The 27,745-nt window shown below is 41.1% G+C and overlaps 1 protein-coding gene across 15 annotated transcripts in view; it reads right to left on the minus strand.

The window, feature by feature from the left end:
- NRXN3 (neurexin 3) overlaps positions 1-27,745 on the minus strand; it is a 1,789,915-nt gene that overhangs the window by 1,203,874 nt on the left and 558,296 nt on the right. For all 15 annotated transcript variants that reach the window (XM_053602374.1, XM_053602388.1, XM_053602378.1 and 12 more), the window contains exons 7-8: positions 7,277-7,715; positions 3,096-3,479 (exon numbers count right to left, since the gene is read on the minus strand). In XM_053602374.1, the coding sequence (XP_053458349.1) occupies positions 3,096-3,479; positions 7,277-7,715 (823 nt within the window). The remainder of the gene's footprint in view (positions 1-3,095; positions 3,480-7,276; positions 7,716-27,745) is intronic.

Consider the following 27,745-nt stretch of genomic DNA (forward strand, 5'->3'; position numbering starts at 1 on the left):
CCAGAATACATTAAACATCACTCTATGTTTCTGGGAGAGGACTATATATATCCCTTGATCAAAAGTGGGAGCTATATCAGATTTTTGTTGTTTTTATTTTGTTTTTTCATTTCCACTATCAAACATAGTGCCTGAATCATAGAAGGGCTTCAACCAATGTTTGTTGTATGTAGGAAAAATAAAGAAAAAATACTCAAGAGTTTCCATGGAGGAATCAGTTTCAATAAAGAAAAACAATGTCTTTGGGAAGCTCTATTTTCTATGCTAGCAGAGTAGAGTCCTATCATTTTCACACTCCACTGATTCATTCTGAACATGGTGTCAGGAACAATACAGGGGCAAAAAACAATTAGTGGGGGAACAAAACAATCAGTGGAATCGTCTGGGATTTGAGCGATATATAGATCAAATGTCTCCCATTTGCTAAGCTTTTTCTCATTTGGCCAGAATGGATGACTCGTAGCTGCACCGTACCAAGAATAATTGTCCCTCATATATCCCCAATCAGCTGCCCTTAAATGACTAGTCAGAAGTGACAATGTAAAAGATGCAGTGACTTTCATTGTACTTGGCAAATTTTGGACCAACTCCCATTGGTTTGTCCTTGGAATAGGTAAGCTCAGTGACACCTTGCACAGCTGGCTACAGTCACTGCTGCCCGGCTCCAGCAACCACAAGGCCCTTGAGTTAAGAAGAGACCCAAGAGGAAGAAGTGAGATGTCCAAGGTGACCTTTGGTTCTTACACTGCCTGTGTAGATAGCGAAAGATCCACTACACCTTGGTTCTTACACTGCCTGTGTAGATAGCGAAAGATCCACTACACCTTGGCTTATACCAAACCTGTCTCATGCACATCAGAGGCAGAAGGACCTTTCTATTTCCCCCCAACCAGCACCAGGGTAAACTATACCACAGAGATATTTGGAGAGAGCTCAGACACTTGACAGGCTAACCAGACCCTGGTCTGACTATAAGAAAGATGTGTAGTTTTCTTGAAATACACCTTAACTAGTAACACAGTTGACCTCACAAAACCTGATCTTGGAAATATTATACCTTCTCACTGGTCATACAGCTCCAATTCCGGGGCTGGTCCTGAGTTTTGGTCTCATCACTGGAATTCTGATACTTAAACAATTTCTGACCACTGGTAGTCTTCAGACATAAGGCCCTTCATGCTCTCCTCAAGACATTCTTCCCTTCTCTGAATCTTCACAACCTCCTGCTCTGGTTCACCAGCAGAGAGCACACTGCTCCCTTGAATCATTTAATTATACCTTCTTGAGTAGATGTCTGGACTTTTCAGCTGAATAAACGATAAGCCTCTCAAGGGCAGAGCTATGTCTACTATAGATGCAATATCCTCAACACCGTAGAGCTATTCCCTCAGCAAAATCTTGGTAACTATGTGCCTTTCCCCTCCATAAAAAACAGAGGCTGACAACCCAGGGATAGTCAACTTAAGTCTGTGGGCCCGGAATCTGAAAAATCAGACCAAGCTGCAAAATCTGGTTATAGCTTATGGGCTGGAGTCTCCTTGACTTGATATTAACCTTTTTCTTACCTTTATCTCTGCCCTTTGCCCAAACTTTAAATCAGTGTAAAAGTAGAATGCTAAAATGGTGAAGGAAAAGGGCCCCTCCCATAATTCTGGCCTATTCTCAAGGGTCAGCCCTCACCTCTTCAGCCACCTCTCATACCCTTCCTCTCCCATTCCCAATTCCATCTTGAACTTTTTTTTCAGAAAGGAGCAAAGCTTCCAGCCCATTCTCGACTTTGTTCAGTTCCTCACTTGTGCTTGGTCTGTCACATTTGTCCCTTGGCACATGCCCTCTTTTTCTGTTCTGGCAGCAATCTTTCCCCCAACTTCTTTGCCAAGCTAATTCCTACTCGTAATTCAAGTCTTAGTTCGCATATTTCTTCTTTGCAAAAGCTTCATATGAACCCCTATAGTACATTGGGTCTCCTTGAAAGGGTATCCCAAATTTCTCTGTACCTTCCCTTCAGTGATGCTGATGACAATAATCATGATCATAATAATCACTAATATGTACTAAATGCTCACCACATGTCAGGAGCCTATTACCTTACTGATTATCTCCGTTTTACAAATGTGGAAACCAAGCATCAAAGATATTGATTACCTTGGTGAAGTTCAAACCACTCCATGAGGGCCAGATTTCTCATCCAGTCTGGCCCCAGGGTTCAAGTTCCTAACCAATATGTCACATTGCCTCTCACAAAACTCACCATGTTTGTAATTAATGATTTAATAGCTAACCATTGCACTAGGCAGCAGTCCCCATAAGGACTGGGATGGATCTATCCTTTCCGATACTGTATTTCTAAGTCCAACTCAGAAGTTAGCAAGTAGAAAGCATTAAAGAAGTAGGAGTTGAATGAATAAATGAACAGCCAGATAGTTGGTTGGCCCTTGTGGAATCCCCCAAAAGAATCATTTGCCCACTCTAAATCAAAAATACTTAATGAAAGGGGTATCATCACCATATTAATATTTATGCTAATATTTCTGCACCCCAATCCTAGCCAAACAAATCTATCATTCAGAACTAGGAAGTGTAATTTTGGCCAGGATCTGTGTCTCATGCCTGTAATCCTAGCACTCTGGGAGGCTGAGGCAGGAGGATAGCTTGAGCTCAGGAGTTGGAGACCAGCCTGAGCAAGAGCGAGACTCTGTCTCCACTAAACATAGAAAAAAATAGCGGGGTTTTGTGGCAGGAGTCTGTGGTCTCAGGTACTCAGGAGGCTGAGGCAGGAGGATCACACGAACCCAGGAGTCTGAGGCTGCTGCGAGCTAGGCAGACATCACAGCACTCTAGCCCAGGCAACAGAATGAGACTCCAGCTCAGTAAACCTCCAAAACTCTTCTTTGGAGGAAAGCGAGCTCCGGTAGGTACCCTGTTTCCCCGAAAATAAGACCTACTTACAGGAAAGATAAGACGTCCCCTGAAAATAAGACCTAGCGCATCTTTGGGAGCACACCTTCGGGGAAACCAGATAGAAAGGCTCTGGCTGTCCAGGAACACGGCTGGAATTCCTCCCCCCACTCCAACCGACCCAAGGGCAGACTCACCCCTCTCGCAGGTCCTTCCCCAGTAGCCGGTGCCAGTGCAGTCACAGATGAAGCGGTTCCAGCCGTCCTTGCACACGGCGTTGTTCTTGCAGGGGTAGCTGTCGCACTGCTTGGCGCTCACCCGCGAGCACGAGGACTTGACGCCCGCCGCGTTCTGCATCTCCGCCAGCTGCCGGATGTTCTTGCTGCGCCCGTCAATGAACAGGTCGCGGATGCAGCCCACGTAGCCGTAGTTGAGCATGGCGGTCCAGAGCTCCGTGGGGAGGATGAGGCCCGCGCGGTTCTCGGGCAGCCCGCCCAGGTACATGTCCCCTTCCAGGTCCAGGATCTCGCTCTCCCCGCTGGCAGTGAACGGCGTGCGTCTGCTGTTCACCGAGATGGTACCTGCGGCGGGAGAGCAGGCGGAGTGAGCTAACCAAGTCCGGGCTGAGGCCGGTCAGTGGATCAGTCAAGTCAAAGGGGCAGAGGTGACGTCTGAGACTGGGGCCACTAGACCAGGAGAGATTACTACCAGCGAGAGAATAAAACGTTGCAAGCTGGAAGAAAGGACAACACGGGCCATTTCATTCCAATCCCTGCCCGCTAAGACAACCAGGCCCTTAGAAAGACCCGAGACCTAACGCCCACTGTATCGTTTCTCTGCGGAACAGCTTTGACCCAGAGGCAGCGCAGTTCCTACCCGCATTTAAATCCCAACTCTCACTTGTACCAGCTGTATAACCTCGCAGAAGTGACACCACCTTTCTGATTCTCAGTTTCCCCATCTGTAAAATGGGAATATAATTGCCCCTACCTCACAGGTTGGTGTTACGATTAAATGAGTTAATATATGTAAAGTGCTTTCAACAATGCCTGGGGGCAGAAAGGGTTTCATGAGTGTTCACCTGAGTTTTCTTCCCCCAAAGGATAGAACTTTCTCTTCTGTTTCTCCCTCCATGAGTTGGTGCCCTCTAGACTGGGCAGGCACCACTGTGTCTTCCAGTGAGTATTCTGAGCATTCCCTTTGATACATTTTAATTAAAACACGTTTATTTGTTTATTTAATAAATATGCCTTGAACATGTGCTCTGTCTCGGGTATAGTTCTAGGCACAGAGATGGACATCACGGGCATATCCCTCCTCTCAGAGCTGATGGTCCAAAACAGAGGGGACACAGGAGAAATTAGTGAAGACAGGTGATAAAGAGAATAAAATGGGCGATGTGGCCATCGTTCCTAGCTTCTGCTTCAAAGTGTATGGTCAGTGAAGGCTTCTGTAGGTGGCTGACAGCTAATTGAGACCAGAATGCTGAGAAAGATCCAGCCGTGAGAAGTCCAGGGGAAGGAGCATGCCAGGCAGAAAGAATGGCACCTGCAAAGGCCCTGGGGTAGGATGAAGCGTGGCTTAGAGTGAAGGGGTTAAGAGTGAGTGAGCAGGAGGTAAAGTCAGAGAAAAAGACAGACCCAGGCAGAAGTGGGATTAAGGGCATCAAATGAGATTATAGACAGTGTAACCCCAGAGGCTGACCTGGCGACTTGGGTACAGGGATTCTATTCCTAAATGGCTTTCTGACCCTAGGCCAGTCTTTGAACCACTTTACAGCTCAATTTCCTGAACTATAAAATTAAGGAAATGGACTAAGTGACATATAAACATCCTGCCAGAAATTTTAAAATGTATATGTTTATTGTTCTTGAAGTGCTTTATCAGTGCCAAGAAAACTGGGTTGTGCCATCTGTTAGCCAGTCTTCTGACTCTCAGCTCCCTGGGCTATGGAAAGTATACAGCCTGGAGGGCTGAGGAGAGCAAATGAGGTCAAGATGGGGCAGAGCCTCTGAATGACAAAGTCAGCCTAAGAGCTGAAGAGGAGAAAGGATATTGAGGGTCGTGGTGGGGGAGGGGGTGTTTAGCTAACAATCTGCTTCCCCTACTCTCTTCAAAAGTTTTCTCATAGAGAAATAGGCTTTGTCATTTTATTTTTTAGTCTTTCAAAAACCAATACAGCAACAGTAATTTCCTGGCCATCATTTCAACTATTTTATGTACATTTTTGGACTTGACCCTGAATACAATCTTGTGAGGAAGTTATTTTCTATTTTACAAATGAGCAAGTTGACATCTTTGTCTCTTACCATCTTCTGTCTTGCAAAGTTTGGTTTCTTTACCTTCCCTGTGTCCACAGGGCTAATCTGATCACCATGTAAAGGGAGGAAGGAACATCTATTGCCAAGTAAAGAGAGTACTAGGACCAATTGAAATTCTAGAGCCTTAAATACATCCTGAGGAAAATCTGTCCTCTGAATGTGTGACCACAGCCGTTTCAAATGCATTTATCAAGTTTTAAGACTCCTTTCCCCAACTGGGTAATGATCATGATCATGGAAGTTTTATTTTAGGTCACTTCTCAGTTATAGCTTTTCCCCAGGATGATCAGAGATGGTAGTGCTACATACAGATATACTTATTTTTATAATGATCCATTTTAGTTTAGGTTTATAACTAAAAATAATATAACAGGAAATATCCTCATGAAGAAATGAACGTTGAACAGATCATATTAAAATTTTAAGTCATACTACTTTCACAGACAATTATTTGTTTACTTGGTAGATTTGTATAGTGAATTTTTGATCAAATTCATCAGTACTTCAAAGAATTGGTCAATGCTATAGCTTCTGAAATCAAAACATATTTGTTGAAGATGGATCCATGGATGGTTCTAACAACAACAACAGAATAACTACCCTACTTGAAAAAGCAATTAGTATTTGGAATCAGCATAAATAAACATACTGCAATGTTTTGTGTTCTAGCCTGCAAATTACACAGGTAACTTTTAATGTGTGTCAGGACTAGGTTAGTTAGACGCAAAACACTTCAACCACGACCCAACTCCAGAGACCCTAAACACATGGTCTTAAAAACCAACAGGAGTGTTTTCTTTATAATTCTGGAATGGCTTTCTGATGTTGCCTCCGATGACATTTTACTGATAAACACACACATACACAGAGAGAGAGAGAGATTCAGCTTCAAGAGAAATTAATTTTGTATGTGTGTTCTTCTGTTAAAAAAGCACAAACTATTCACTCTTGCTCGACAAGCACATAAAATTGGAAGCCCCTTGGTTCTGATCAGATTTCAGACAATCAATAAAGATTCCTGCTGGGCAATCAAACACCCAGGGCTGCAATCTGCGGCCCATCTGGCCTGGACACAGAACCTATCCAGCCCTTCCTACAGGCGATGTTGCTCATTCCTGTCATCCCACTAGCTCTGGAATTATGCGAAAAAGCCATCCCACAAACCTCAGCCATTCTGGGCTTCAGCTTTTTGGGGTAACCTAGTGCTCTTGGGGAAATGCCCTTTCTGATAGCGCAGAATGCGACCTTCATTACCACACGGTCCATAGAAAGCCAGGCAGACTGTCCAGGCATTCAACCAGCCCGGACTCGGATTCTCTCTTTGTGCCCCTCCCCCTTCCTGTTACTATTCCAGAGTGGCTATGTACTGCCTGGGGCTAGCTTGTTTGATCCTCGGCTGCAGAAACAAACAAAGCCATTCAAACCAAATGTAAAAGGTTATGAAGAGGAAGGGAGAGTGAGTGAGGTCTGAGCAAAGAGTGAAATGCCGGCTTTCACACCAAAGGAAGCCTTTCAATTGAACACGACTTCAGGAAAAATCAATTTGCCTTTTCCTTTCTTGTCATAATTTCTCCGTGCAACATGGCTCTTGTCAATTACTGAAGGGTGTATTGTTGCATTAAATTCTTGATGGGGAAGCTTATCCTACAGAATAATCACCTAATGCAGCATCTGTGATGTCACCATTGGTTTCCATGGTGATGAAAAGAAGAATTAAGCAGGGGTAGAGTGGGGGGAGGGGCCTCACACCAGTGACATGACAGTTGCTTTGGTAGCAGTGGAAATGCTACTTGTAAAACTGTCCTTAGATGCCTGGATGTCTCGATTATCATTGAGACAATTGTGCAGTGAGTGACATGAGAGATGAGGAGGGGATGTGGGCCATCTAGGAGACACGTGTCTTGTTCAGAAACGTAATTTCACAATAGCCACTTAAGAGAACAGTCAAAAGAATCAACAAACACGCAAGTGCCAAAATTAAAAATATAAAGCCAGGAAACAAACCCAGACACGACAGTTTTCCTCTAGTCTCAGTCACACACCCCTCCTCTCCCTACCTGATCTGCCGTCTCGCTGAATGTCCACGTGGTACCATTCCCCATCATTGGCTTTCTTCTGAGTGGCTTTCACTTTGATTGTGCCGGACCCCATGTCAAGAAGCAAGTACAGGTTGCCATCTAGGAGCTCCACGGCAAAGAAGTCAACTTTTGTGTTCTTTTGGCTCCGCGCATCCTTCCTCTCTTGGGGTTTTCCGTGAGTGAAGAGGATCAGGCCATTGGGCTCAGTGGTGCGGAAGTCGAAGGAGATGGAGCCCATCCGCTTCGTGTTCCACTTGGGCAGGCTGATGTAAGCCTCTGGGGTCTCGAAGTTGATGGGGTCCAGCGTGGCCACATTCTCACACTTGAACACAACTTCGCCGTAGATTTTCATCTTGGTGTCCCCAATCCGAGCCAGGCGAGACAGCTCCAGACGGATGTCATTATTCTTATAAACAACCTGTCAAAAGCCAAACAAAAGGACCATATGAATCAATCTTGCAAATAGTATCCATCCATCACTCCCTGGGCTCCCTGAAAAGTGATCCAAGAAGAAGCTTCAGGACATAATAGTCTGAAAGAACATGAGACACAGGATTCAGAAAAGCATCTGAAGACATGTCTGGTATTCACATAACGCTCTGAATAAGCCTCTATCTCTCCTGTGGTATGTCTTTTGTCTTTCTTCTGGACAATTTCTTGTGTTGTCAGAAAATTATATAATATGAGGTCGCACGTAAAAATTGAGATTGAGTCACACTGATGTAAAAACTTCATACTAAAATATTTACTGAATCATCCTTAGTAAAAGATCAGGAAAAAACCTAAATGATCATCAATAACAGAAGACACATCTTTATAATGAAATATTATACAGCCCTTACAAATGAGGAATTGCTTTTGGTTTTGATGCAGAAGTTCTTCAAGTCATACCCTTAAGAGAAATTAGCAAGAAACAGGAAAGAATGTGCCTTATGCTGTGTAAAAGTATATGGAGGAAGGTGAAGAGGTTTTATGTGTACATTTGCTCCTATAAGTATAAAACTTTTTTTGAACTATAAAACTTTTAGTGGGGAGTAGATTTGTGAAATTAGTATTCAGGAGCAAAAGGAGACTTATTTTTCACAGTACTCTCTGGTATTGTTTGATTTTTTTTTTTTTAAGCCACATGGATCTATTATTTTTAAAAAGGATTGTTTTTTCGTTGTTGTTTGTTTGTTTGTTTTGAGCTCATGTCAAAGCTCACAGAAACCTCAAACTCTTGGGCCCAAGTGATTTTCTTGCCTCAGCTTCCCAAGTAACTGGGCCTACAGGCACCTGCCACAATGCCCAGCTGTTTTTAGAGACAAGGTCTTGTTCTTGCCCAGGCTGGTCTTGAACTCCTGAGCTTAAGCAATCCACCAGCCTCGGCCTCCCAGAGTGCTGGGATTATAGGTGTGAGCCACCACGCCTGGCCCAAAATGATGGAGCATTAAGAGTCAGTGGGGACAGGAGTCTGTGTTTTTTGCACATTGCATGTGCCCTCTGTATAGTGGTAGAATGAGACATTCTGAAACCCTACTTCAGCCAGTCAGTCGGGGACATTTATTTAGATGAGCATCTGCTTTACAAAGGACATTGTGTGCCAGATGCCAATTTGCTTGTAAGGGGGTACCACAGGGCTTCCTGCCTCTGTGCCCCACTCAAGGTGCCATATACCTCTTCACGGCCATGGCCATTGTCCTGCAGAATGGGTGGGTAAGTAATGGAGACGGTGAGGATGCCAATTAAAAAAAATCAATCATGGCTTTCTAAACCAGGTGTAATCCACATAAAAGCAGGAATTAATTTTGTTCTCCAAAATTAGAATTTAAAAAAATTACTCTTATCAGAAGTGAATTTTAATATAATGCTCTGGGAAGGTAACTGGTACTCTGTTCTCCGGGTGATGTCACCTCCATACTGCAATAATAGAAAAAATGCAAGGGCAAGGGACTAAGATTTGGGTATTACCCTACCAACCACTTTGCTGTTTCTCTTTACATTATCTCATTCAAATTTTAAGTCAGGAACCAGATTTAGATTGGAATTCTCTATATCCACTACTTGTAAGCTCTGTGATCTTGACAAAGCAATCTCTCTGGGTCTGTTTCCTTCTCTGGAAATAGGAATATAGGAGTGAACTATTTTGTAAGGATAAAATTATTTAATATATGTAAAACACTTAGAAATGCCAACTTACTATAGGCACAAAAGTCTCAGCCATTTGGGGGGTGGTTATGGTTATTATTAATCTCATATTTTCCTTTCCACAGTCCTTAGAAGTTTATATTATTAGCTCCATTTTCAATCAAATAACAAGGCTTAAGTGCCAAAATAAGTCTCATCTTTTTAGCTCTGTGAGAGAAAGTTAGATTGGATGGATCATTCCAGAATATATTATTTAATCCCTAACATCCAACTACAGAACTATTTTCCATCTCTCCCCATCACCAGGAAAGAATCAAGCAGGGTCATTTTCCTTCTAACAGGTATTACAAGAGTAATGGATGACTATGACCAAATATTAAAACACCTCACCTATTACATCACCTTGATCATGTACTTACCTACGTTCAAGAACATTGAAAATAATGATACTAACATTCATTGAGCACTTACTACCAGGCTCTGTAGTAAGAATTTTACACCAACCGTCCCTTTACCTGACAACATCTGTTTGAGATGCCTGTAATCTCTCCCTCATTTTACAGATGGGGAGACCAACAGGCAGAGTAGTTAAGGAGCATAGTAGATATAAATGGCAGAGCAGGGCTGGAATCCATACTCAGAACCAGGCCCTACTTGCAGTCCCCGTGAAGATCATCTTTAACCTCATGTGGAAGTTCATGCATGCTCAACTTCACCATCCAAAGGTTGAATTTCTTGTTTGATTCTTCTGGACTGGCCTTATGCACAGGGAAATACTGCAGCATCCCTAGGCAGTCATTCAAGTCAGTGAACATGAAAAGGAATCATAAAAGTTTAATGTCTGATGGCTTCTCCTTTATAATCCCCATTCTTATGCCTCAGCTGTGAGATCTCCATGCCTACCCAAACTTTGGTTTTTCCTGCATTTGGGTTAAATTCCTATGACCAGAGCTCTTTGTAAAGGTTAATTATTAATGTTGAACAATGGTTCATCCCAAAAGGACAGACAGATGGTTGGTTCCATTGAACAATAAATAGAAAGAGAGCTCGGATATCCTTATAGGAGACTGAGACAGAAGGAAAAAGAGAAGGGGAAAAAAAGTGTTTTTAAAGGGATACAGCACTGTGAAGAGAAACTCTTCTGTGAGAGAGGTATACAGTGAGACTGGGACAGAAAGGAGATAATAAAATAAAGATTTCTGGGGAAATGGACAAGAGAATCAAGGCCCAGAAACTGGCCAGAGATAACCAGACTTCCCTTGAAGGCTCTTTGAAGGTGAGCTCTCTATCTCTGTAGGCCCTGAGTTGACCTGACCACTTATGTGGCTCTACAATGATGAGAAAAGAGCCTGCACCATTCCCACTGACAGTTGGGCAACGCTTCTGAGTTCTGTTTCATTTATTTCCAAAGGTAGGAGCCTTAATACCTGTTCTACACACTGTCCCCTCTCTCCTTCCGGGGCTGTTGTCTAAATCAAATGGGATGCTATACACCAGCAGTTCTCAGCCTGTGGGTCGCAACCCCTCTTTAACAATGAAAATACATTGCAGCATTAGGAAGGTTGAGAACCACTGCTATGCACAGTAGGAAATAGAAAATTCTACACTGGCATATAAAGCTAGGAAGAAATAATAATAGATCTTCATCTCCAGCAGTGTTGGGCTCTATTAGAAAGTGATAGGGCCCTGAACTGAGGTTTTCAAGAGGTTCTCCTTCCCAGATAAAAGGGACAGAAGGGCAAGGGTCCTGGAGCCCATTGGTATTCAACTGAAATGCGTCATTGCTGGCATCTTTGGCTTCTGCACCCACCTACCAACCTACTCTGCACAGACCTTGGCCATACCACGCGCTGATATCCCAGGTAAGTGTGACGGGGCATGGACCCCTTTACAAGGCAAATTAATGTCCGACACCAAGTTTTCTGTAAAGTCAGATTCTCAGACATCTCAATGGATGTCCCCCAACTGACTAACTGAACAAGGAAGAGATGTGGCATCGAGTGACAGAAAGCAGCCTTGTCTGACAAGTCGCCTCAACAAGGAGCAATTAAAGACAAGGCAGAAGTGGCTCCCTACGGGGGAAGATGTCACAGCCTGAGAGGTGGAGCAGCAGAGTCACAAAGAGTGACAAGCTGTTCCTACTACCCCACTTGTAAAGACTGCTGTTTGAATTTGTAACTCATGCTCAGGAGACCAGCCAGTAAAAGAGCTGAAGACAGAGCCTCAGAGTTGACACCAAGTCCATCAGAACAAATATACTTGTACTTCTCCATAATCATTGATGTAGAGACACATTGGAGCAATACCAGGAGTAAGGCAAGTGATGCGAGCAGGAACAATATAATCAAAACAGTTACCATCTATTGAGAGCCTCCCATGTGCCAGGCTCTCATGTGTCATCCAAAATGAACAGGCATTAGCCCTGTTTCACAGACATGAGGCTCAGAGGAGTGGGGAGGTATTTGCCCGAGATCACATTAACTGCATAACCAGGACTCAACCCTCTATCTCTCCGACTAAACCTTTGGCTATGAGTTAAAGGTGACAGTTTCTAGGTCCCCCTATAGCCCGTGCCTCAGTCAAGCACAAAAACTACATTCAGCTCCATCTTGAAATATAAAGCCCTTGACCACAGGTACAGTCACTTTCCAATTGATTCTCATACTTCCCCATGCAGAAGTTGCCTTAGAGGCCTCAGTATGAATTCAGGTGTTAGTGCCTGTGTATCTTTGCTCACTGGCCAGTGCCTTCCTCTGCTCTCCAGCCTCTTTACATGGTTCACCTTCACCAGGACCTACATCCTAACTCATTACAGCCCCACCCTTGGCTAGTTGGGTACTCGCTCAGTCCCACCATTTGATAAATGAGAATCCTTATGTTACATGGACTGGATGAAGCCGTCTATCCTATTGCCCAAACCACTTGCCTTGACTGGAAAAAGAGAGACTCTTCTAATCCTACGTGATGCACTTTTTACGTTAAACTCCTTTATGATAATTAAGTTATAAGACTATAAATGATAAAGTCCTGTAAGCTGACATAGTAGTTGTATTATCCCAGGTGTATTGAAATTATACTATACGTAAACTCACAAGAGATTGAAGATACTTTAAAAACAAGAGAAAAGGAAGACCATGTGGTAAACATCCTATTCCTTGACAAAAGGAATAGTTCCAAGAGGCCATCTGGGCCCCTTGTTGGATGACTGAGCACCATTGCTCTGCTCCAGGTCAGTGGAGGATATTAGAAGATAAGGATGTGGGGGTACATTTCCAGAGTGTCTACATGGGACAAAATAGAATAGTGGAAAAACCAGTACTAAGGCGCCTTGTTGACTACAAATGCTAATAAAGATTTGCAACTTTATATCTATGTTGATATAGATACAAATTATAACTTAAGTTATCAGCTTCTAGCAAGGTATGGCCTCCAGGTAAAACGTGTAGGCTAATCTTATGGTGTAACATTCCTACTCAGGGTAAAAAGTGACTAAGAAGTGCTGTGACACAATCTCAGGCAACCAATAGATCAGGTCTGCTGTGATTTCTTCCTCCTGTAAACTGTCCACTCCACTCATTTGTTACTCAAAACACACAACTTTTTTATCTTTGAGTAGACATAGATCTTATCTTTTCGAAAGACCTCAAACACCTTATGAGCAAAAACTATGCTTTATACCCTTCAAAATCTGAAAGAGTTCCTGAACATATTGATGCTTAATAAATGCTCCTATTTACATCAAATCAGACGCTGGACTCAAACAGTAGTGGGCGGTGGTTAAGGCTATAGACTTTGGGGTCCTCCTGGGCAAGGTTTGGGCTTTGCTCCAACCTGACCAGCTGTGCAACATTCGGCAAGTAATTAATTTGTCTTACCCAGGTTCTTCCACTGTAAAATATAGATAAGTCTTTTTTTGAAACAGAGTTTCACTATGTCACCCTCGGTAGAGTGCCATAGAGTCACAGCTCACAGCCACGTCAAACTCTTGGGCTTAAGCGATTCTCTTGCCTCAGCTTCCCAAGTAGCTGGGGATACAGGTGCCCACCACAACACCCGGCTAATTTTTTTTTTTTTTTTTCAGTTTGGCCGGGGCTGGGTTTGAACCTGCCACCTCCAGCATATGGGGCCAGCGCCCTACTCCTTTGAGCCACAGGCACTGCCCAACACCAGGCTATTTTTTTGTTGCAATTGTTTAGCTAGCCCAAGCCGCCACCCTCGGTGCATGTAGCTGGCGCCATAACCACTGTGCTACGGGTGCTGAGCCAGATAACGTCTTACCACAAGGATTGTAAGAAATAAATGAGATGATAGTACTCCATGTAAAAGTACTTGATGCAGTTTTTGGTCCTTAATAAGCACATCATAAATGGTAGTTGTTACTACTAATTTTATTATTTTCTGTGAAAATCTAGAACTAAATCAATAGTATAGCGTGGCATGGAGTCATTAGGAAGTAAAGACTCTCCCTGAGGATAACTTCTAAGCCAATTGTCAGCTCAAAAGGTAGGGCTACAATTAATGACAGAGTCAGGATTTAATGAACTCTGTAATGTGCATGCACTATATAAATACTTACTTGCCTAATGTGACATTCATGAATTATATATACATGTGTATATGTATATCTATGCATAATGGTGGCCATTCCGTCTCTCTCTATCTTCTCCTACTTCCCCTCCTACATACTTGTGCAGATTTAGGATTTATTATCATTAACATCATTTTCTGCCACAGGATACCACTGACCAAACTCCAACAGTGAATGAAGTCCAAGCACAAATGTGGCAGCAGATGGTCCCCTCAGCTTCCAAAGTCTGAAGAACCTACTAATTGGCATGACCAGAGTCACATCTGCAGCTATGGTCCTACTCACAGGGATCAGGACACTAACGCTGCCTGGCAAGATGCAGCTGACATCCAACCTGGGGCTCAAAGTTCCAACTGCTACATACAATGGACATCACCATTTTCAGACTTTATATTGTGTGAATAGTGGTCAGGATCTGCCAAAGATGAAAACCAAGCCCCAGAAAGAAAACATCAGGACTGAGCTTCAGACTTGGAAGGCAAGAGCTGGAAAATGTCTTAACTTTTATTTTTTTATTTTATTTTATTTTTTATGTCTCAAGTTTTAGAGCTGAAAAATAAAGGTCCAAAATGTTGACACCAAACCAGTACTAAAATGTTGACAATTAGATTTTTTAAATGTTATGTGAGCCAATACTCTGTGGGTCAAACAAAACATTTCTGCAAGCTGGATTTGACCAGGGGCCACCATCTGATCTATGGCCAGTGTGACCAAAAAAAGATAAAAGGGACCTAAGGTAAGATGCATTAATAGGAAAGATCAGGCAAACTGATATTAAACTAGCAAAATCCTCAGTCCCTACCACATTCTGCTGCTAGCCATTCAGTCATCTGGGTATGACAGTTGCACCAGCCAGAAAGTGTGAGACAGCTGTGGGCCAGAGAGTTAATCTGCTCTTGTGAATCAAAGGGCCATAGGTGCTAGCCCAAGAGCAAATCATTATCACTGGTGCTCGAGTTAAGCTTAGCCTTAAAAACGTTCCTGATAGAGTCTCTGTGAAAGAGAAATGATCATAAAGGTTTATGCCTAGATACAGATGGAAACAGCAAGAGGTTAAGGATATCCTACGCTTGGCATAATCAGAATGAAGGTCTCAGTTTTATACTTCTCAAAAGGAAATTTTTCATAGCTAAAAAGTCTTATCAAGGACAAACTGCTATGTATCTATATATCCATATAGAAAAAATTTTCTATCCAGTCAAGTTCCTGAGGTATTTAGGATTCATTAAAGGCTCAATGTATGAGGGGAGTAAGACTTGCTGATTCAGGGTTCATCATCTTTTACCATGTCTACTAAGCTTCTACTAATCTATTAAATTAATAAACAAGAGATCAACATAGACAGACCCAGAAAAATAAGACATGAACTTGCAAGTATGGCCTTAGTTCTCCAAAATAGACCTTGTCAATGGGTGGTAAAGGAAAAAAAAAATACTTTTTAATAGCTAACTGATTTTTTTGCATATAACTGGATAGCAAACTCTCCCATGTCTCAGAGCCATGTTGGCAAACATGTGCCTCTACTTCCCTTTCCTGGCAGATGACAGTCATCATTAATTGATGTCATTGTACTCTACCCCCTTTACCATTGAATGCAGATAAAACCTCAGAATTCTTTCCAAGGCAATGCTCCAGAAAGTTAACCACCAGTCATTGAGAACTTGAACTTGAGGTGACCTGTTCTCCACCTCTGTTATCCTCTAACACAGTGGTTCTCAACCTTCCTAATGGCCACGACCCTTTAATACAGTTCCTCATGTTGTGGTGACCCCCAGCTATAAAATTATTTTCTTTTTTTTAATTTTTTTTATTTTTTTTTATTGAATCATAACTGTATACATTGATATGATCATGGGGCATCATACACTCACTTCATAGACCATTTGACACATTTTTATCACAAGGGTTAACATAGCCTTTCTGGCGTTATTTTCATTGCTACTTCGTAACTGTAATTTTGCTACAGTTATAAATCGTAATGTAAATATCTGATATGCAGGAGACCTCCAAAGGGGTCGCAATCCACCGGTTGAGAACCACTGCTCTACTACGAAAGACAATTTTATGAATTGAGTAGCTATACTAGGATATTAGAAACAAAAACATCCATGTAAATGTTTTCATTAACCACTGTATCGTTAGCTCAAGATAAAAGAGTATACAAAGGAGCATGAAACATAATCCTTGCTACTCGAGTGTTTAGAGAAAGTTGGAGGATGTCTCTAACTCACAAGGAGATAGTTTTTCAAATCAGAATTAGAGTGAAATATATTTGTCATGCCAATTAACGCAGTAAGCCTTATGGCCAGACACTTGAAAGCAGATTGTATCAAGATTGTGTTTCTTGCCCTCTGTTTCCCAGGAATGACACTGTTTTGATCCACTAGCTGGTAAACCTCATAAACACAGAGGCTGTGTAAAACACACAAGGCATTCCCAGTATTTAACAAAGTGCCTGGCATGTAGCAGAGGCTTCATAAATACTCTCCCTTCCTGCATTTTCTTTTTTTTTTTTTTTTTTTATTGTTGGGGATTCATTGAGGGTACAATAAGCCAGTTACACTGATTGCAATTGTTAGGTAAAGTCCCTCTTGCAATCATGTCTTGCCCCCATAAAGTGTGACACACACTAAGGCCCCACCCTCCTCCCTCCATCCCTCTTTCTGCTCCCCCCCCATAAACTTAATTGTCATTAATTGTCCTCATATCAAGATTGAGTACATAGGATTCATGCTTCTCCATTTTTGTGATGCATTTTCTTATGTACTAAAGAGACCTACCCAGAGAACACCTGGATTTCCTTCTGTCTTAGCATAGTTTATGGAGGCATCAACCTGACTAGAGGGAAAGCAGAGGAGCTAAGATCAGACAAGTAGGTGGTACTTGATTATGAAAAGCTCTAAAAATATACACTTTATGCAGCTGGGGAAAATAAAGGTAACCATTAGAGTAGAAAGGGAGCCCTAAGCAGTTTGATCAGAAAGGTGACAAAATTTAAAATGCACCTTCCTGAATTGTTAGGAAGCTACTGTTATTTTTATTCCAAGGACTGGAAATGGCTCTAATTATCTCGCTATTTTCTTTGAGGATAACATGTCATTCTCTGCTTAAAATCCTTCCATGGTTCCACTTCAGATTTAGAATTAAATAAAAACTTGTAAGCATGACGTAAAGGAAGCATCCCAATCTAGATTGCCCTTCATCATCACCAGTCTTGCTGGAGTCTGCAGTTTCTCCAGTTGACCATCCCATAGACAAGTTTACCTGGATTCTCTATCTGGATAACAACTCCTCATTGTCTGAAGTCCAGTTCAGAGAGGTTCACCTCCTTTGGGAAACCTTCTCCACTCCCACCTCAGCTGATTTACTCCTCACTGCTCCTATGGCGTCATGTTCTAACTGCTATCACTGTATTTATCACATCATGCCGTGGCTCCTTCCTTCAGTAGATTGGGAGCTTCTCAAATGGAGGAAACTTGTGCCTATTCTGAGTCTTCTGGCGCCTACCTGCTTAGAAGAATGGGAAGGACAGGGCAAGGAAGATGACAAGGTGACTCCCTGATACCTTCAAGTCGGTGAAAACCACAGTGCAGACCAAAGCCTCTGTATTTATTCTTCTTGACAACAAGTTAGGAGATGGGAAGAGAGAAAGCTAACGTATCACTGATAGTCAAAAGGCATTTGACAGAACCACTGAATATTTAGTTGAGTTTTCCCCCGGTGTGCATGCTTCGGAAATGTGCTCATAATTTTAAGGACATCTGTATGTAAAGTTCTACATCCTAGAGTGGAACTGTTATCAGTTCATCTTCCTTGGCAGAACACTAACAGAAATACAAAATCAACCACACATTCTAGTAAGATCCTCCAAGAGTCTGGCTGGCAAATTTAACACCATCACTGCCTCCCCCTCTGGAGTATGCCCAGGGGCTACCGTGTACTTCTTATATGACAGTGTAGCTTGGACTTGCCATCGAAAACACATGGTTGTTTTGAAACAGCACCTTAGAGCTTTTATCTTCTATTCTTAGATTTAAAGAGCAAGAATGAAGCCCCCCAAATGAAGTCTTTAGCCACAACTAGCAACTTCTGGCTGCCACCAGCCACTCCAAAAGGAGATAGATGATAAGAGACATGCCAAACAGCATTTGGAAAAAGAGCTTATAGGAAAGGCCCAATGACAAAAGAGGAGAGAATACTATATAGGGATTCAATGAAACAGAACCTTTAGGAATTCTGGCATAGTTGGAAACAATAGTAGCACACAAGGTAAGAAATTATTGTATGCAGCCCAGATGACAGAGAAGCTGGTTCAGAATCATGGAGAGGAACAGTACCAAGAGGTGCTGACCAATAGTAAGTTTAGGAGAACTCTGGGGCTAAGAAAATAGTTCTCAAAGGTGGGTCCTCTTATCATGTGAAAAATATGTACAAATTGTATGGACCAGAACAACATGGCTTCCTGATGGCTGAGCAACCAACCTCCAAAGGAGCACAGCCTGTCAGAAGCAATTACAAACTATTTCTTGCCTGGCCTGCTAAGCATCTCTGTTTCTAACCTAATGAACGCGGTAATCAGATGGCTTTTCAAAGTGGTCCAAAGAACCCCTCTGCAATCAGCAGAAGAGGTGGGGAAAGTGATAGGAAGGATATGCCGTGCTGGCAGGAAGCTGATAACAGAATCATTTCCAACCTGATGGAGAAGACAGCAAATGAGAGTTAGGTTCAGACTGACAATAATATAGATAGAAATGCTAGGGCTCAAATTGATTTTTTTTCTGAAGAGATTTATTTGCTCTTTGTTAATATCCAAATAAAGAATGATGCAACAAAGAGGCCCCCCTCTTTCCTTGGGGCTCTATTTCAAGGTGATGGTACATAACCCCAGCACTTACACCTAAGACTTCACGTCACACTTTAGTAAATCTGCAGAGACACAGATAACCACTAGAGGTCCCTCATGCCATGCAAAACCAACCTGAAATGAATTTCACTACCAGTTACACAAATCACGTTTAAAGATAGCCCATCTAAGCCGAGGAGCTTAGGCGCCAACTATAATTCCTATGATGATTCACTTCTTTACTTTATTTATATTGTGCCAATTTCTATAGCAATAGTCTTTTATCGTAAGATATAAAATTATGGGTAGTGAATAGAAAACTATCATGAATTCAAATTATTTTATATTTATATAAAAGAAAAAGGGGAAATAATAGAGAAATAGACAGAGAGGAATATTGGAAGAAAAGAGAAATGGGTTACTAAAAGAGGCCCTAAATTCATTTTCAATTCTAGGAATGAAATAAATTTTAATACAAGTGGAGAAACGCATAAACTCAGATTAAATTCACATTCTCCATATACTAGGATATTGAATTCTTTGGCTCGATGAAACTAGGTATGGTAAATTATTTTAATTTCACGTGTCAAATTGGGTCCATTCAAAATGGCTGCTTGGGACACAAAATAGAAAAGATTGTTTTTCTATAATCAATAAGTAGTGTCTGCTATGGGCATGGGAATCAGGAACAATGGTTCCTCTGATATGCATTTTCAGAACTTGGGTTAACCACCCTAGCTGTGAGGATGCAAGACTTGGGGTGGTTGAGGGTGGTGGTGGCAGTGGTGGTAGCAGAAGCAGGAACAGCAATAGCTAACTTACAGAGGGCTCTTCATGCACCAGCCCTTGGTCTTAGCACTTCACATATAATAATTACCAAAGCCTGAAGTGAAAAATATTCAAACCACAACACAATACTACTTTTGTGAGTAAAAGAGGGAACTATTAATAATTCACCTGGACAACAGCTGTAACCCAGAATGTTCCAAAGTGACCTGGGGTGGATGGCATCCTACTCGATCTTCTTATCAACTGAGTCATGGTTAGCAGCATGTATGCTGAAGCCAGACTGCCTGGGCCCAAATCCTTGCTCTGCTGCTTGTTACTGTGTGACCTGGACAGGTTACGTAAACTCTCTGTGCCTCAGTTTCCTCATCTTTGAAGTGGAATAACAATAGATACTTACCTTGTAGAATTGTTGTGAGAATAAGAAGAGTAAGCATACGAAATGTGCTTAAGATATCTCCTGGCACATTTCTGGCATTGGTTACTATAACCCTCCTCTTACAGAGGAGGAAACTGGAAATCAGAGATTTTAATGTCTGCCCTAGGTCACACAGCTACGAGGTCATAGAGCCAGAATGGAAATGGAGCCTGTGTACCGAACAACTATTTCTCTCCTCCCTCATTATCATAGGAGAAAAACTTGAGGAGCCTTCCTTTGACCAAACTTCCCTAGCTAGTTGGATTATAAAAGAAGTCACTAGGAAAGTTGGTCTTTACCACGTATAGCTCGGGCTAGCAGGTTATGGTCAAGTTGGCACAAGTGAAGCATGTTCAGGAAGGAGCACCTGTTAAAGCTGTAAGGATGTTCTCTCCCAGGTCCATGTCCTCCCCAGCCATCTGAGAAAGGTGTAGAAGAGGTGGAGGAGATAGGAAGTGATTGCATCCTAATCTCAACTACTGAAGTTCTTTCCTAATTCAGAAAATGGTGAAGTCGCCGCTCTGACCTTGCAGGGAGTGGCCCACTCAGGAGCTCATGTGGTGCCTTGAGACCATCTCAGTTCATCTCCCATTGACCACCTAGAACCTTCATGACTCTCCTGATGAAACAGATGGCAAGAGCTGCTCCTGGAGACAGAAGAGTGAATGCCAGGCCAGCCAAGGACACCTGATCCCAAAGAACCGTCCCATGGTCCACCCATCATAGCCAGACACAGGAGCCAGCTGCACAGAACTCAGACCAGCTCCTCCAACAAGTTATCAGTTCCTCAATTAAGTATTAATTAACACTCTTTCATGAAGAGTGCTGGGAATGTCACCAGATACATCTGTTCAGTGACACTGGACTGACCTACATTAGACCCTTCCAAACAGTACCATCAGCCTTCTTCTAAATGGGCCATCAGTTAGGAAGGCACTTATTCATGAGGTGAGTCTGTAGGCAAACTATGTTCTTAGGAGATCAAGCACTTTGAGTCTGTAAAAAAGGGAAAATATCTGTCTCTGTGGTAGGCTGAGTAATGTCAAAGAGATCAGATCATAATCACTGAAACCTGTAAATGTTACCTAAATTGAAAAAAGGTCTTTGCAAATGTAATTAAGTTAAGGATCTTGAGATGAGGGTATCCTGTATTCTCCAGGTGGGCCCTAAATGGAATTACCTGTATCCTCATAAGAGGAAGGCGAAGGGAGATTACACTCTCCTGTCTCCCCTCATCTTCCCTTTCCCCCTCCCTTTAGTTTTATGTTGATTTGTTAGGGTAGCCATGGGGAATTAATGCACTCTTCCTCTACTCATTCCTGAGCCTCTGCTAGGGTTTGACTTGCAGTAAATCCCTAGGACAAGACCTAACTCCTTTGACACTTGTGGAGAAAGAACCAAGTAAAAATAGAAAATTCTCTGGGCCTACTGATATTAGTAATCCACTCCTAGCATGCATCCAGTCTCTGAAGTTTAAAATACCAGCTGGACTTAGCCACCAGGTTTTGATCCCATAGCTTTATCAAGCATATGCTTGTATAGTACAGTGAAGCTGCCTAACGCAGAGCTCAATGTAACTTGACTTCAATGCAAAGTGGCACCTAAACACAAGAATTAAACGGAGTATAACTTATCTATAAATCATCGTGCTAGAGACTGTCTCATTTTTCAACACAATCTCTTCTCTAAAGAACTTAGAGTGTTCTGGGGAAGACAGACATGTATATTTTTATTTTTCACTGACCATTTATTGTGCAACTACTATAGGCAAAGGACCATGCTAGGAATGAGGGGCATACAAGGAGGAAAAGGGCATTGAATCTTCCTTCAAGAATTTAGTCTATGAAAGGCTACATAAATATATATATGTACATGTATATGTTTATGTATGTATATATGCACAGATTTATTTAGATCTTCATTATATATTTATTCAACATCATGCTCTGCAAAAGCAGTAAAAAAGATACTGCAAGAAATTCCTCTGTTAGAAGAAGAGACAGTCAGAAAATCAAAATTAGTAATTTGCATGATAAAAGTTTCTAGAAAGACATTTCTGGAGTCTTATGAAATCAGAGATAAGCTTCTAATTCAAGCTGTGGATGGGGCGGGAGGGGCATTCAACAAATGTCTTCCAAAGGATTGAGTACTAAGGTGAGACTTGATAGATGAGTGGTATTGGCCAGGTGAAAGAGGTAAGCAAAATGGTATGGGTGAAGAGAAACCAGGGTGAGAAATCTTGGCATCTTCCTAGACTGGAGTGTCACTAATTTGGCTAAGTTGCCAAAGAGAGAAAGAGTGATGATAGAGAAGGAGGTTGGATTAGACCCCAGAAGACCTTCTGTATCCAGCTGACATATAAGTCCTAACTTGATCTTAAAGGTACTCAGGACTAGGATGCCCTCAAATGAGGATTTATATCATAGGCCTTCAGACTGACAAGGTCAGGTTAGTATTGTATAAGAGATTAATCTGGTGGCCATGTAAGAGAATGAATTAAAAGAAAGCAAGATAAAAAAGCAGAAAAACTTGAAAAACTAGAGCAACACAATATATACAAGACCAAAAGTTCAAAATGTACTATGAAAGGAATTACTATTGACTTGGGTTGGTATGTGTGTCGGGAGAGGAATGCATGAAGAAAATGAAAAATAGATGATTAAAGTAATAAGACAAGCTCAGATCAAATCACAGTCTGAATACAAAAGTGAGCACTGAGGACCTAGAATGGGTATTGGAGCAGAGAAATTAAAAAGAAAAAGAAGCAAGTTTTATGAAGGACTATGTGGCAACTGTGCATAGGGCACTGCCATAAAATCCTAATAAGAGAAGGTAATGCCCAGGTGTAGAACAGTCATAGCAAAGATGGAAAAGGAGGGAAAGATTCTAAAAAAAGTTTCAGAGATAAAGCTAATAGGGCTTGACTTGCTGGAGGCTATACTGGCCAGGTCCATGGAGTCATCTAGTTCTCTACCTAAGACTGATAACCAACGATAAATATTAAGGGCCAAGAACAGTACTAAATTCTTTATATTCAGAATTTCCTGAAATGATCACAGCAATTCTAAGAGGTATAATCATCATCTAATTTTAAAAATTACAAATAACTTGCTCAAGCTCACAAAGCTTTTAAGTGGCACAGCCAGGATTTAAACTCAAGGCCATCTGACTCTCAAATGAGCTCTTGAAACCAGTAAACCACATGGTGAGCCCAAGGACTCCAATTACTCTGGAGAAAACAGTTAAGAAACAACCTTTTTTCAATCACTCACTGTTATGACTTCTCAAGAAAGGGTCCCCAAGTAAGAAATCCTAGGATCTCCAACAAACCCCATCTAAGGCTGCTATATTGCCACAGATTCGAATCAGTATCACTCCATTTGCCACATTTCCTTGGAATCTAAATCACCAGTGGGAAAATTTGTGCCATTTAATCAGCCCAAATTAGACTTAAGGGGCCCAAGAGAATAGGGGAAGAACCTAGGGAGAATGTGGTTATTGGGATGCCCTTCCTATTACCAGTAGTCTAGTAGACATCCCGAGAAGAAACCAACACTATAGGAAAACTTACTCACTCCACCTCTGGCTCCTTAATCTTTAGAGTTTAGTTTTGGATTACATGGAAGTAAGCATTGGTAGGTGTTTCATTTATGCTTTCTAAGGAGGTGTCTATACCAAAGATAAATAGTAAAGTGTTTCTAACTATGAATGAAAGAAATAGTACACAATTATATTTATAGTTCCAGTGGTTCTAGAGAACTGGAACCTTCACAGTGCCGGCCCCATGTTGTCATGATTTTCCCTACGTTGTTTATTAGCTGTGCCCTTATCTGAGTTTTCTTTCACCAAAGAAGGGGACAATCTTTCGTTAACTGCCTAGTGTAATGAGTTAACTCTCTCCTGATCAGAAAGTGCCTTCTGTGTTTGCTACAATCTAAGGATTGAGAATAAGGCCATCCTTCTTCTCTGGCCTCACCCTGAGCTGCCTTGACCCAAACCCTAACTGTGTCCCTTGTTACACCTGAAAAAACTGTGAGGATCTATTCAGAGTTCTCTTACTCATATTCAAACCATGAACATGCAAAATAAGAAAAGGAATAAAAATAAGAAAGAATCAGACTAGACTAGTATCCCTAGATCTAGGACAAAGAAGAGCCAAGGCATCCACTTGAATTCTGTGAAGACACCTATAGTCTATGGCCTATCTTGATGCCTAACATTGAGCATAGAAAGTTGAAAGTGACAAGAGAATAAATCAGGACACTCGGCTTTTATGTCTTTGGCTTCTATCACTGGATTACACTTGACTATGTGGTTAGATGGCACAGTTCCAAGTAAAACCAATAAAACGAACTTTATGCAACCATCAATGATAGAGGAGAGAAATTTTTACCATCTTATCCCTGTAACCTTCTAAATGTTGCATTTCAACTTACTGATTCCTAAGAAAAAACTTTTAACTCAAGAGTAAATAATTATAAAATGATATTAAAATGTTCTATTATTTAATTTTAAATAGGTTACCATCCTCAGAATATGCAGAATCTGTTCAATAGCTGACATTTTTACCCATCACTCCCTCCTGAAAATCCTCTTTTCCTAGGTTTCCTGACTGTACATTTTCCAAGTAACTCAATGATGACTCACTTTATGCCTCTCATTTTCAGACTCATTTTCTGTCATCAGCTTCTCTTCCAAATTTCTTAAAAAGAGGCTTTCCCCAAGCATCTGATGAAGTCTCTTTGTCCCTCTTCACTACTCTCTCTCAGCAATTTTCCTCACTCATACATCTAAACCAAAACTGTCTCCAAAGCCTCCAGCCTCAGATCTCAATTGTGTGCTGGAACTATTCATCTACCTAAAGTTGAAATTCTCTATATAATGTTAAAAATCAACCTGCCTAAAAGCAAATTCTTCAATTTCTTCTCCTGACTTCCTTATTTCAGTTAATGTCACCCCCAACTCAAATTTTTGTAGATATAGCTGATCTTTCTTTCTTCAATTCCCCTAGAATCAGTCTATGACTGAGTTCATTTGGTTCCATATCCAATAATTTTTACATTCATATTCTCTACCTCACTGGTCCTATTTAGGGCTGTTTTATTTATTCATCCAGTAAACAACTATGGAGAGCTTACTAATGCATGACATGGCCCCTGGCCTTAGAAGCTTATATTTTAACAGAGATGTTACACATGTTAACATATACAGAAAATGATATTAGAAGTATATATGAGTACATAATATTCCATTGTATACATGTACCATAATTTATTATGCAGCCTTAAAGAAAGATGGAGACTTTACCTCTTTCATGTTTACATGGATGGAGCTGGAACATATTCTTCTTAGCAAAGTATCTCAAGAATGGAAGATGTACTCTATGGAACTTTCTCTAAGAGAAAGTATCCAACCCTACTATGAAGCTAATTTATAGCTTTCATATGAAGGCTATAACCCAACTATAGCACAAGAATATGGGCAAAGGGCCAAGGGAGGGGAGTGGAGGGGGGAGGTTGGGGTGGAGGGAGGGTAATTGGTGGGGCCACACCTACAGTGCATCTTAGAATAGGTACAGGCAAAACTTACTAAATGCAGAATACAAATGTCCTCATACAATAACTAAGAAAATTCCATGAAGGCTACATTAAATAGTTTGATGAAAATATTTCAGATTGTATATGAAACCAGCACATTGTACCCCTTGATTCCACTAATGTACACAGCTATGATTTAATTTAAAGAAAGAAAGAAAGAAAAAGAAGTATATATGGGATAGAAGAGATTTTCAATGTAGAAATGGTCAATTCTTCCTTGGAGAGATGGGGTCTGGTTTAAGCCCCTTATTGACTAATACGATATGCTTCCTAATTAGACCTACCTTCAATTCCAATGTCTCCCTCCTTCAATCTGCTCTTCACACTATCTTACACTTATTTTGTGATCCACAATTTTCTTAAGCACAGTAACTAAGATGGGAGTGAGTAGGACAAGAGGAATTTAAGTAGGAAGGAAACACTACAGTAGGATAAAACAGAAGAGGCACACACAATTTAGAAGGCCACAGTGGTAACCCAGAAAAGAAGGAAAAACATTTAAAGTGAAAAAGGAGCAATGGCAAAAATAGACACAAGTAAAGTCAACATGCCTTAGGGAAAACATTTTTGGAGGAAATGTTTTAAGGAAATAATAATGACTTCAAAGTCTCAGATAATTAGATGGATATTTAATCAGATTATTGATAGAATAAATACAGTAAGAGGAATAAGAGATGATGGGGAGTACGGAAGGAAGAATGGATAATTAGAAAGACTAGGAGCAGAGAGAAAGGGGGAAGGAGAGAAAAAGAGAAGAATAAAGGAAGAGAGGAAGATAGAGAAAGGAAAGGCTGAGAGAGGGAGAGAGAGAGAGAAACAAAGCCACCCACATGCAGGAAGAAATAAAAAAGGAAATCATTAACTTCCTTGAGCATAACAACAACGAAGATACAAGCTACCAAAACCTGTGGGATACTGCAAAAGCAGTTTTGAGAGGAAAATTCATCGCTTTAGATGCCTACATTCGAAAAACAGAAAGAGAGCGCATCAACAATCTCACAAGCCATCTTATGGATTTGGAAAAAGAAGAACAATCTAAGCCTAAACTCAGTAGAAGAAAAGAAATATCCAAAATCAAATCAGAGATCAATGAAATTGAAAACAAAAGAATCATTCAGAAAATTAATGAAACAAGGAGTTGGTTTTTTGAAAAAATAAATAAAATAGATAAACCATTGGCCAGACTAATGAGAAATAGAAAAGTAAAATCTCTAGTAACCTCAATCAGAAATGATAAAGGGGAAATAACAACTGATCCCACAGAGATACAAGAGACCATCTCTGAACACTACCAGAAACTCTATGCCCAGAAATTTGACAATGTGAAGGAAATGGATCAATATTTGGAATCACACCCTCTCCCTAGTCTTAGCCAGGAAGAAATAGACCTCCTGAACAGACCAATTTCAAGCTCTGAGATCAAAGAAACAATAAAAAATCTTCCAACCAAAAAATGCCCTGGTCCAGATGGCTTCACACCAGAATTCTATCAAACCTTCAAGGAAGAGCTTATTCCTGTACTGCAGAAATTATTCCAAAAAATTGAGGAAGAAGGAATCTTCCCCAACACATTCTATGAAGCAAACATCAACCTGATACCAAAACCAGGAAAAGACCCAAACAAAAAGGAGAATTTCAGACCAATCTCACTCATGAATATAGATGCAAAAATTCTCAACAAAATCCTAGCCAATACATTACAGCTTATTATCAAAAAAATCATTCATCATGATCAAGTAGGCTTCATCCCAGGGATGCAAGGCTGGTTTAACACACGCAAGTCCATAAATGTTATCCACCATATTAACAGAGGCAAAAATAAAGATCACATGATCCTCTCAATAGATGCAGAAAAAGCATTTGATAAAATCCAGCATCCTTTTCTAATTAGAACACTGAAGAGTATAGGCATAGGTGGCACATTTCTAAAACTGATTGAAGCTATCTGTGACAAACCCACAGTTAGTATTTTACTGAATGGAGTAAAACTGAAAGATTCTAATTTCCTCTTAGAACTGGAACCAGACAAGGTTGTCCTCTGTCACCTTTACTATTCAACGTAGTGCTGGAAGTTCTAGCCAATACAATT

Source organism: Nycticebus coucang, chromosome 9, assembly GCF_027406575.1.
Source record: "Nycticebus coucang isolate mNycCou1 chromosome 9, mNycCou1.pri, whole genome shotgun sequence".
NCBI classification, from domain to species: Eukaryota; Metazoa; Chordata; class Mammalia; order Primates; family Lorisidae; genus Nycticebus; species Nycticebus coucang.